Source organism: Vanessa tameamea, chromosome 21 (genome assembly GCF_037043105.1).
Source record: "Vanessa tameamea isolate UH-Manoa-2023 chromosome 21, ilVanTame1 primary haplotype, whole genome shotgun sequence".
NCBI classification, from domain to species: domain Eukaryota; kingdom Metazoa; phylum Arthropoda; class Insecta; order Lepidoptera; family Nymphalidae; genus Vanessa; species Vanessa tameamea.
In genome coordinates this window covers 8,355,541-8,368,191 of record NC_087329.1, presented here as the reverse complement: position 1 = coordinate 8,368,191, position 12,651 = coordinate 8,355,541, and the positions used below count along the sequence as shown (strand labels likewise).

The window sequence follows — 12,651 nt, the reverse complement described above, 5'->3', positions numbered from 1 at the left end:
TTACATCGATTTTTTCTTCGATGTCTGTAAGTAAAATTGCGTGTATTGGAAAGTGAAATTATTCATAATTCGTTTGTTTGTTGATCGTTCCATGATGATTGGAACAGGAAACGGAAAACAATATGGCGTGGGAACTGACAGGCATACTTTCTTCAATATCTCATACTTCCACACTTTCCATTCAACTTTTATCCATCAAATTATCAAAACTGATTTTTGTATCACAATCCTTTGTTAATCAGTTACATAAACGGAAGTTTAATTTAATAAATATCGTTTCAACGACCTTACCAGATGCATATCGAGCCACGAGTTTCTTATAGATAGTTTGAGGTTTACTTGAGTTTAAATAAATTTATTCTCAATAAGACATTATACAGTCAGATAAAAATACATTTAGATTTAATTAAATAATCATCAATTTACCATTGTAATAGATTAAACGCTCTAAATAACAGTAACAATACCAATGTGTATTTCTGTTTTGTCTGGAAATCGATCCGTTTCTTATAATCTCAATAAACCCTTATTAAGTTACGGTAACACGGGCTCGCTCATTACGATTGCTGTAACATGTCATTTCCCGGCATTTTCACAAACGGCCGGTTCTCACGCCGCTGTCCCGTGTTGCGATACCATTGTTCCTCCGGTCCCACGTTTATGCTTGGCCGATATGTAATCATCTATTAGTGTGCCGAAAACAGTGTTCTCAAAATTACTATTACGCAATGTATCGGTTACTACGACATCGATTAAGTTACGGTCTGATTTAAAGCCGTCATTAAAATGTGTAGTTTAATCGTTCATTTTGTATCTCAGCTTCTTACGAGTAAGTACAATAAAAAATGTCTAATTACTTGTAGCAGACTGATTGTAACAGCGCCGATCAATCATGTCCTAATGTGTTGTAAATAAAGAATAATGGATCTCGGTTAATTTACTACGCATACATTTGTCTATTGAAGCGAGACAAATTCGCAATTTATTAATTATTGAAAAGAGCCCACATAAGCCGCGCATGTACCTACTGCATGCACAATAAAGTCAATTACGCGCGACCGCCCACACAATTTGTAATAGAAGCAGGCGGAAAAAAGGGCAAAAAACACGTTTATTAATTAGCGCACAAGGCGGAAACTGCACTGCCCTATGAGCGACCATTAACTTTTTCATCCAAAACTGCCAGTTGATTACAGAGTAGCCCGTAAGACGGAGAAAGTTCTAATTATGCAAAGGACGTCACTTATACGGACGTACTATCCATAAGTTCAGTCGTCTGTGCCTTTTACCTTTTCATTTGTATTACTGCTATTTAAAAATAGAATACAATTCAGACAGGTATCAATTCGAAAATGTTCCTTTTGACATTTATAAAAAGCACCATTGAACCATTCGCGTGCGAATGTGACCGAATAACGACGCTGTCTTTGCTAAAGAAATTGCAATTCGAAATTCAAAAAATCAACTTATTTTTAATTAATGGCTGATAGCTCACGCTGCCGGCTCGCATCCGTTGTTAATATAAAATTTAAACCGATATCTATCGTGACTACGTTCAATTTCCGAACGTCGAGCAAATAAATCGGTTACCTATCAACGTATATCAAACAATGAACACTGCCAGTTAGCGATATTGACTTTTTTTCACACCGACTGAGCTATAATGTAAGTTGGTGTATTAATTATTCAGTTAATCCTTCGGTCCAATTAAGAATAGTTATAGCTGTTATAATTGTTGTTCTTATTGCAATACGCTCGAGTGATAGAGTGTTCTGACATGTTTATTTTTGCTTTTTATTCGCAAAAGAACTGAAAAATCTCCGTTCCGATTCAACATAAACCGCTCGTGTTTTTACACGTCATTGATAAATTACTAATTTAAGAAGACAGTTGTAAATAGGTCTTACTTAAAAACACGATACGCTTTTTAAAGTTACGGCGCGAAAAAAAAGCGAGAATTCGAAATCGAAAAAAGGTCGCCATGTTTGAACGCAGTCCGAGTTCGTTTTTTAAATGCGGTCCGGTTGAACGTGTGGGGAATTCGTGCACAATATTTAGACAAAGTTGGGCTCTCGAAAGCGCTTCAAGCGTAGCGTGAAAATCTATTTTCAATGGGCACTATCGGCGGGCGCAGGACTCTGGCAAAGGCTTTGCTCGCCAAGTTAAGCGTCCGATGTTATACTCTAAACTCCCCTAGTGCTCTCAGTTTAGCGCTAAGCAAATTTTAATATTCAATTGGGCTTTTGTCCGTTCTGAAATTGCTGGAAGATTGCGTGTAATGAAACGTTTCGGTATTAGCATAGATTATCTATGAATTTTCTAACTTTGCTTAAAGTTTAATCCGATGTTTATATTTCATAATTTAGTATTCAGATTATAATTCTGTTTAAAATACCAACGGAATTTTTATCTGTATAAAATTTTCAAAATCAAAATTGGCAATCGTTAAATTTAACGGTAAAACATGCAACTTATAGAACCTCTTTGTATCGGGTTTAAAAAGTTAGTGAGTAGGGAGTCACGTCCAGTAACTAAACAACTGTCAGAGGCGTTAAGCGAAGTTAACTCGCAAATGTATCGCAAAGTGGCAACTTGCGGATACTGGGACGCATCGAACGAAAATCCCTTTAGTCTGCGACTTCATGTATCAGGACGGGAATTTAATTTGAATTTGGAACGATATAGTGAACATACTTATTCGTTTTCGTTGTTTTTTTTGTTTGCTCTTCAACGCTATAGAATTAATTTATACAGCCTTAAATTATAAGTATATATAATTAGAACAACTTCTCGAACCCGAAACCTACAGTAAGTTTAAAGGTACTTATATGAAGTCGTTAACGCAAACTAAAAACTGGAGGCGCTTCGTCATATTGAAAGCGCTAAATAAAAGTTCGATACATCATAAATCACAAACTTCCAAACAAACAACCAAATCTCGCAAAAGGATAATCACACGATGATCATCCCGTGAACTCCGCCGGGAATCGAATTTCAACACTTTGTTCGTTATATTATGCCAAAAATTATAATTTTAACGATATTGTGTTACAGCCAAGTAACGCCATCTAGCGGCAAGTGGAATTATTAATGTTTCTTTTCACAAACTCTTATTAGATTATATCGGTAATCGGGCTATATGCGCAAACGAGTGTCTTACTGCAGACAATTATGAAATTACGATGACTGGAACAGACCTTTAATTTACGACGCAATTATTACTAAGTACCAACCTACTACATAAGACATTTCCAGCAAAAACCCTCCCGACGGCAGCCACTTAGAAAGCGCCTTTGAAAAACTAAATAGCCGCTTAAAGAGCGTTTATGCTGAAATAACACAAAAAACTTTAATACGAAAAAACGGAGTATGCGCCCAACAATGTACACGTAACGCCATCTGTTGTCGAGTGGCGGCAAGTGCGTCGGGTCAAGAAATAATTTCGCCAAGAATGCTCGCCGGCCCGCGGCCGCTTTGATGGCTTCCGACGAAGCAATCAGACCTCTTTACGGGCATATTTATGATTATAATACCGTGTCTCGTTATATACTTTATGATTTTATACCTAACCGACTGTCCGGGATAATAGCGGCAAAGTAATTGTTACGCGTAAACGACTCGAGCGAGAAAGCGAGAGAGCGGACCCGACGTCGCTCTCCTCCCACTCGTCCTTTGTATATGATATTCCGCTATGCAACATCATAACTCTCTTATTAATTATAGTTTTTACAAAGATCGTGAAGCACAAAGTCAACAGAAGTATCGGCAGCCGGCACGCATCGCCGTCACCGCGACTCACTCCTCACTCCTCATTCCCTCTGATATATTTACTTTGTGAGCGCATTAATGGATCTCGTATTAATTGGACAGAGGATATGGAGTTTCATATCGTCAACATTTCTCGCTTAAGTTTATTAGGCGTTGAGGACTTTTTCTAAAAACAATCGCGACCTGAGAACAAGCGACCTACCGCGTCTAAGTAATCCAGTTACGTTAAATTGCTACAAATAAAGCAATTATGGTACGAGGCGTGAATTTATATATTCTGATGTTGCACTTAGGATTAAAATAACTTGTTGATTTTGTCTTAAGAATTGTATTGCTTGTAATTAACGTCCGCATAAATATACGTCCTAACCATAACGTCCGAAGTATTTTATTTTATTTGGAAATATGAAAGATTTTTGGAGTAATCATTATGCATAAAAATGTTCCGTAATTTTTGGACATTTAATCAGATTTAAGTATAATAAAGGTTTTGACAGTTAACGGACTTCATAGAACACGTTCGTCTGCTGAATCGTGATTTCGTTATCAAATACATTTATTATTTTTCGTAAGACGTGAAAAATGTCAAATTTATAGTCACGACAAATTTACATGAACCCTGGTGCTGGCTCATTTGGTGCAACAAATCAACACTGCAAGTGCAACAAATACAATGGAAGGCGACTTAGATCTCAAACTTCTTACATTGCCACATAAGTGGTCACTTCTGCACATTAGCTCGTAGTATAAATTAAAATTTCAAGGGCGAGTGTACTGACAACAGGGCTTATTATTCGAATGTTCTTGACAAGCTAACTGCCCTGAATTAATCTAGATATAAAGACTAAAATGTAGATACGGTTTAAACGAATTTATTATCGTGAGCTAGAAGCGAGATGGCTTGATTGTGATAATTTAGTGCAATCTTATTTTAGTCCGGTGTAATTGCCGCGGACGCTATCATGAGGAATTTTGGCATCGTATATGACAGCGTGCTTTGTCATACGCAACACAATAAAAAACTAATATGAATCGATAAATGCGTAATATATATGTATATATATATGTATATTTACTAATTACAAGTACCGTAGCGACTCCATCGTCTTGAGTAATCTTTATTTTGATGTTTCCTCTAAATACGGACACATTATTCGTCGTCCGTCGACCGGCAATTATTTTATAAAGCCGCTACCACACTATCGTAAACATCCACCCACGTCGTTTCGATATCACAAAAGCGATCGTATTTGAAACGAATCCCGAAATCCGAATGAGAACAAAACAGCTATTATTATTGCAATGTAAATCACTCGAAAAGGTTGATTTACTCAGAGTGTGCGCTGTGAGAATTATTGTAACCACATAAACTTGGCAAACGTCTTTTACCCGAAATATTTCGATTAATTTTATCGATTTAAATGGCAACACAGCAATGAGTGTCAAATTTAAAGACCGAATCCGTTAATATTGGCGCGACTTCTTAATCGTTCTCCGTAATTACTTTTTAGTTTTGGACGATTATTTGTATTCAAACAAGTATATACTGACATAGTATTCTTGATAAATTAATGACACACCTATCTTAAGCGAATGCGTGGTATAATTCACCGATCTGTCGCAGGAGATGGGCTGTTTAGCTTGTCAGTTTGTCGCGATTTGTGAGCGACCATCTCACATCTTTGCTCTCTGCCTCAAATAATTAGTCAGGATTAATGCTTCGGCTATGAATGACTTGTTATTGTGAAATTAAGGTCAATTGGCAAAACTTACTAGACGCAAAGTAAGAAATTATTAAGTAAACACCAATTTATTAAACAAATATCAGATACGCTATTTTGATACGGAAACAATTGTTTACTATCTGTTTCGAGGCCTTGCTTTCCACAGATAATATATATTATGGGCTTTTAATTACGGCTAATAAAGGTATTTCTACACGGGAACACTGAACCTCGCGTGCTAGACCGCCATCAATCGCCTTTACAATCAATAAACCTCTATGAAATCAATGCAATTATAACCGCGTCGTAGCGTGATTATATTCCACGGTGAAACGGATAAAAACAGTCTGCAAATTATCCCTATTAAACGAATATAGGAACTTTTTCGAAAAACTAATTTTCGAAGCGAACGTTTGTAACTCAACTACGAACTTAAACCAATTATCGCCACATAGAGCCACCAGACGATCGGGTGAGACTAACTACATAACGAACGTCCGCAGTTGACGAGAATCCCGTTATTTCGTTAAAAAACTTAGCCATCGTTAAAAGTTACACGATAGGCCCCCGTAGACCGATACAGGGTGGAAATTCACGATATTTAGACTTAGGAACATGTTTTACACGATTTGCGTTTTTAATAGTAATTTTCCCTGACGATTTCGCTTTTAATAAATATTATAATATTTATAACGTGTTGTTCTCTGATTTATGTATAATATACAATTTTAAAACTGAATATTAACTTTCTTCATTTTCTTTCGTAAGCCCTAGCGGAGGCAGTTCTCGGCGGAACTCGCAAAATTGATTATCGAATCTAGTTACAAACTACTGACGTCCGCGCGATGAACGCTTTTAACATTTTTACCATACTCGAGGGACTTTTTGACGAATACCAACGAATTGTATAAAAAGGGATGCCGTAATTATATTTATAGTACTTTTAATCATTTTTGAAACATTCGACTTAACAATGCAATAATCGTTCAAACGCTTTGACTAACTACTTACTTTTTAGGAGAATGTGTGTAATAATAAGTTTAAACCCTACTGGTTTGCGTTAATAAGATTAAATAGTAAGTATGCCTTTCTAACACTATCATACACATTTTCCAAATACAATAAAACCCACAAAATGGTTACCGTACGGTTACTTAAGTAAAAACAGTTACCAATGCATAATAGGAAAACATTTAAGAATGTATTTGACAGCGGCTTGCGTTATTTTTAATTGACAGAAGTTTTTGCTGGCTCCGGCGTTGAGGGCGATCATTCGGGCTCTCTAGAATCAATCGTGGTCGCTGCCCCCGGCTGATTGCCATCTAGCACGCGATACTGATCAGCCCCTACGCACGCACCGAACTTACTTCGGACAAAAGAAATTCTTGACGTAACGTGCTCTAATAACTCATGGGAAAGGCCGCAGGAAAGAGCCGCGCTATTGACAGGAATTCAACGGTTTTTATATTTAATGAGTTCGAAATCGTCTATGCGTTCTATTTCGATCGAGAAATGTTATAAAAGTGATATAGTATAATATATAATAGCAGTAATTTTTCTTATAAATGCAGCACCGCCGAGGCTGCAGCGGCTATCATATCAAATATCATTCCTACAATACTTGGCACCTAATTCAACAATAGTCTGTTTTTATGCAACATTTTCTTGCATCGCATTAACAATTCAAATGCGGGCATTTTTTTCGTTTCCCGCAACACTTTCGAGCGGCCCTGACGTCCGCCTCCGCGGACGACTCTAATGCAAATGAGCATCGATTCGCGGCGTGACGTCTAACGCGCACTCTCACCCCTTTCTTTCTCCAACTACCCACCTTGATTTACAATCCCGGATACGCATTCCCCATTCGCCACGAGCCGATATATGCCGCAAGTAAATTAACAGTATATTTTTTTCACTGTCACAGTGACACGATAATTTAGGGCGCCTTTACTTTCCAAAGCTTTTGAATATTCATATAACATTAGCAATCAATAACCGCTACAAAGGTATAGTTTTCGCGTGCACGCACGCGATACGTTGTCGCATAAACAAATAATTCTTACCTTTTATTATAATGGTGCAATAGAAGTATGCTAGCAAGAATGTTAAAATTGTTTAAAGATAATCATCTACCTAAATTGCCAAAATAGTAACTATTTTAATAGACACTGCAAACTTTTTCGTATAACACGACCAAAGGCCAGGGAAAGTTATTAAGTTAATAGAATGCATATTAATTTGAAGTTGTAAAAACTTAATAGTTCATAGCTTCCAAGTAAAAACACGTAACATTTTATATAAGTATCTTTAATCAAACAATACGATAAACGAGAGCTCCGTGACCGGATGGCATTAATTGTGAACTCGTTTTTTACTCTCAATATCCATCAAAAATGCACATCGTAATGACCACAATAAACTAGTGATAGTATCGTGTTATAGTTTATAGCCTCGCAGCGAGATAAGAAACGAAAGTAGATCGATAGTAAGATTCCGCCATTTTGTGTACACGCACAAAATGGCGCGACAATGACTAGTAACGAGCGCAATTTTTGACGATATTCCGAAGCACGTCGTTGTAATTGTCCTCGTGCTGTATTCAGAATATCAAAACATCTACTAAAAGATCAAAGCAATAATAGACGTGTGTTGAAATTTATCGACGGCCTCTGTATCGAGTGAATTTCTAATAAACTAATCGGTTATCGCCGTTCGGGCCTCATTTTGACGCTACATGACAGAAATTTAAATCTCCGATCAAAGAATATTGACATAACCGTATAGCTTTATAAACGACGATAAACTACATCGCGTGATATCAAATACAACTCAATTGAAAACTTAATATTTATTGAATATACGTATCTATCGATAAGTAAATGTCGGTAGTTGAACTTTTAAATATTCCATGATAAATATTAAGTTAACTTAAATAGTTTAGCTGTTGGAATACAAAACGAAGTTGCGTATTCATCAACAATGACCTGATATTTTTGACATGTCCGCGTTTTTAAATAAGTTACGTTAACTGAGAATAACTTAAATTATATGTCTTTTATCTCATTTACTACTAAACGGATTATGGGGGATACTAATTTTGAACTTCTGGTACACTAAATAACGTGACAAGCTAAGATGGTTTACTGATATCAAAACGAGTCAATTTTCTTTACGTTTAATTAGTAAAAAATCATTAGAAGCTTCATTTAATTGTTTTTATTAAACCATGGTTAAAATATAACTCGTAACATTCGAATTAAATAAGTTCAAAACGGTTTTATTTTAGTATCCGTTCGAGGTAAAGTTTTCCATCACCGAACGACTGTAGCGTGCGTGACTCTGTCACAGAGACGGTTATGTTGCAGACGAATATTTATAAAAAAAAAAGAAAGCTGACGTAATGACACTCACACTAACGGATCTTTTTAAATAACAACTATTTATAAGCATCACATAATACTTTAATTCACACAAATAAACTCCGAAAACATGAATTTTCGCAATTCTAAAAAACCGACAATTAGAAGTGATTACAAGATAAACATATGTAATGACGCCGTAGCTGAGACGTAATCCGAACTCATGTCTCGAGATCTCCCGTCATAACGACAGTTTATTTCCTAAAATATTAGAAGCATAAAAATTGAATGCCCAATTAAGCGGTCATTAAAAAGTAAACTGGGCAATTATAAATCCAAATCACGTATATAGAGTTATTGTCTAACATTTATAAGTTGAAAACCGTGAACATTATGGTCATGAAGATGTAATCTTTGCGACGTGCCCGCCATCTTTGTAAATATATTTGTATCACGTTCTTAGTCATAAGTCGTTAAGTCTGTGAATGGAGATTTCACAAAAAAGCGAGTTTATAAAAAAAAAATAAAGTCTATAGAAGGACATGATTATGTCGCTTGCATACTTAACGAATATCGAAGTGGCACGTGAGAAAAAATGAGTGCGCCATTGCGACAATACGCAGTTGCGTAAACGGTGTTGCAAAGAAAATCTGCATAATATGATATATGAAACGGCAGTGTAAATATTTTTACTGCTGTTAGCTCTATTCTAGCTTACAAACGCGATAAAGCTGTAATGCCTCTACAAATACACATCGAGCAATGACAATAACTACAGAACGCAAATACATCAATACACTTAGCCATCTATTGGTAAAAACAATTGTTTCTATTATATCGAATATAATTATAATTGTTTTTGATACTTTACATTTGTTTAAACATCACACTAAATTTATTTTGGACAATTCAACTGCGAAATACAATCTTCTGTGTCGACAGTTGAATCTTATCGACTGTTTTACGTTTCGATAAATTATGCCCTCTTTACATCCCCATAAAAACAATATGTGTAAACAAAACTACATCGCATTATACCTTTTATTATGAATTAATCAGAGCACATTTTTCCTTGAATCGTCGTATCTAAAATAAACAAAATTACCGCGGAATCGTTGAACATATTGTCGGTTTTAAAATAAAATTTAAGAATGCAATTAAGTCTTTGTGATCTGAAAATTAATACGATACGTCTTGAAAGGCTTCCCTTCTCGGAGCCATTAAGACACCGCATTGTAAATAACACTACCAAAACGTTCGAAAAGTATGCCGACAGATGTCGAGTGTCAAAGTTTGTTTTAGAAAAAAAAAATGTAAGCAAATTACAGCTCGCCGTTTCCACCATTCGCATTCTCACGAGCCGCCGTCTAGTGTCGTAGTTAACTGTCGGTAATAAGCTCCAATCATTTGACTTTCAATGCTCTATTACACCAGGAATCAGACACGTAATTTGCATCGCGTTTTTCTAAAGCCAGACATACTTTCATGTTTTCTACTCGCATCGATCTTTTTATAGACAACACACACTAAATGCTACTTCTTATTACGAATATCTACATAATGAGACGAAACTAATAAGCCATATTTAGTAAAAACGCATTGTATGTCAAGTGTTTTGAGTATAAGAGATAACGATTAAGTAAAAGTGACTTTGCGAGAGAAAATTAATTGCGCGTCTTAATTAGACTAATGAGTGCGTACATCGGCATCTAAATAGTGTCGTTTCATTGTGAATCCAGGGACAATATGTTGACGGGATGAATGACCAGAATATGGCGAGCGGTTTTCGCGCGTAACTCCGATTGTTTATGGTTGCGCGGGCGCCGTTTTAGGTTTACTGGCTTAGGCGACGAGTGGCCGGCCCCATTCAACGATTATCTTTAATGCGCCATCCGTTGCACTTCTGAGCTTTAATGACCTACCTAATTTCAATTGTACCGAATATAACTTCTTTATTTATTACTTGGCAAGAGAGTACGCGTGCAACACAATTTAACCGCAATTAAAATTGTGCTGGATGATGAAGTTATTGTACGCCTACCGACTATAAATAAGAATAGTCAGAACAAAGAACAAACTAAGACAGTCGTATTAGAATATTCAAATATCTTCATAACAAGCATAGGTTATTTATGTTTTGAGCAAGTAGAAGTTAAACTATTTGAGTTTTCACTTCTTTATATTGCTTTTGCCTGAATTGCTTTTTTTTTCTTCCAGTTGGGACAAAAGATGGTTCTGCGGGTACAGGGTTTGGAAGGCCGGAGGGTGAAGGCGATGAGCGCCTCGCGCATATGCTCAACGAGGCCTCCCATATGATGAAGACGCCTACAGGTCAGCCTAACAATGATGACTCCAGGAGCAATGAAGACTCCAGCTCACCGAGAACACAGTGCCCATCACCTTTTTCTAAGGTAAACTTTGCTTAACATAATATTACGTTATAAAGCAAATAACATCCGTTTTATACATATTGTCGTGTGTCGTATAATTGGTGCTTTAACTGTATATCAGAATATAGGTTAGGAACAAACTAATCTTATTACATTTTCTATTTCAGGATTCCAGTCAAAATAGACGGCTAAAAAAGTACGAAAATGATGACATTCCCCAAGAGAAGGTAGTCCGTATATACCAAGAAGAATTGGCAAAAATTATGACCAGGAGAGTGGAAGACATGCGTCACAACCGTGAAGGCTTTCCTGGGTATGCTTTAAATTACATTCATACTCATTAAGATTGTGTTAACGTAATATAAATTTGATAACCTATATATTTTTTCCTAATAAATTAAACGAGAGCAGCAAATCTAAAACTAACGTGTAGTGTGTTTCCTCCTTTTTTTAGTGGCGGTATGCCTCCGCATATGGAGAGGCCACCGGAGGACATACGCATGGCCCTCGAAGCGTATCACCGAGAACTTGCCAAAATTCAGCCGGGTGGCAACATTCCAAACCTTCATAATATGCCAGGAATGCCACCGTTTCCTAATCTTCTCGCTCTGCAGCAGCAAGCTTTGCAAGCGCAGAACCAGCACATGAACGGGTCTGGAGCGGTCCAAGATCTCTCCTTGCCCAAAGATAAAAATACCAAAATAAATGGATTGACTGATAGTGATAAGGATAGATCTATGGACGCAGAGGAGGCTATTAGGCACGCTGGAAGTGCTTTCTCATTAGTTAGACCAAAATTAGAGCCTGGACAACAATCGACAGGATCGTCAGCATCCAGTCCGCTTGGCAACGCGATACTCCCTCCAGCGATAACACCAAACGACGACTTCAGCAATTCTGCTGCTGCTAGTCCGTTACAACGAATGGCATCGATAACAAATAGTCTCATATCACAGCCTCCGAATCCACCTCACCACGCGCCACCACAGCGATCGATGAAGGCGGTTCTTCCGCCAATAACACAGCAACAGTTTGATCTCTTTAATAACTTAAACACGGAAGAAATCGTCAAGAGAGTTAAGGAAGCTTTAAGCCAGTACTCTATAAGCCAAAGACTGTTCGGTGAGTCTGTGCTCGGATTATCACAGGGATCTGTTAGCGACTTACTAGCGAGACCTAAGCCATGGCACATGCTAACACAAAAAGGGAGAGAACCATTCATCCGAATGAAAATGTTCTTAGAAGACGACAACGCTGTACATAAATTGGTTGCATCTCAATATAAAATTGCCCCGGAGAAGTTAATGAGAACCGGAAATTATAGCGGAGCTCCTCGTAAGTTATTTTACTTTTTTCTTTGTTCCTAATAAAATATATGATTAGTATAGTATAGTTATTAAATCTTGATTT

At 36.9% G+C, this 12,651-nt stretch overlaps 1 protein-coding gene across 9 annotated transcripts in view; it reads left to right on the top strand.

Moving 5' to 3' along the window:
• Positions 1–12,651, top strand: part of LOC113395516 (homeobox protein cut) — a 137,070-nt gene that overhangs the window by 120,715 nt on the left and 3,704 nt on the right. For 8 of the 9 annotated variants that reach the window (XM_064218162.1, XM_026633104.2, XM_026633102.2 and 5 more), the window contains 3 exons: positions 11,069–11,262; positions 11,409–11,554; positions 11,675–12,576. In XM_064218162.1, coding sequence (XP_064074232.1) covers positions 11,069–11,262; positions 11,409–11,554; positions 11,675–12,576 — 1,242 coding nt within the window. The remainder of the gene's footprint in view (positions 1–11,068; positions 11,263–11,408; positions 11,555–11,674; positions 12,577–12,651) is intronic. The other variant, XM_026633103.2, reaches the window with a different exon arrangement.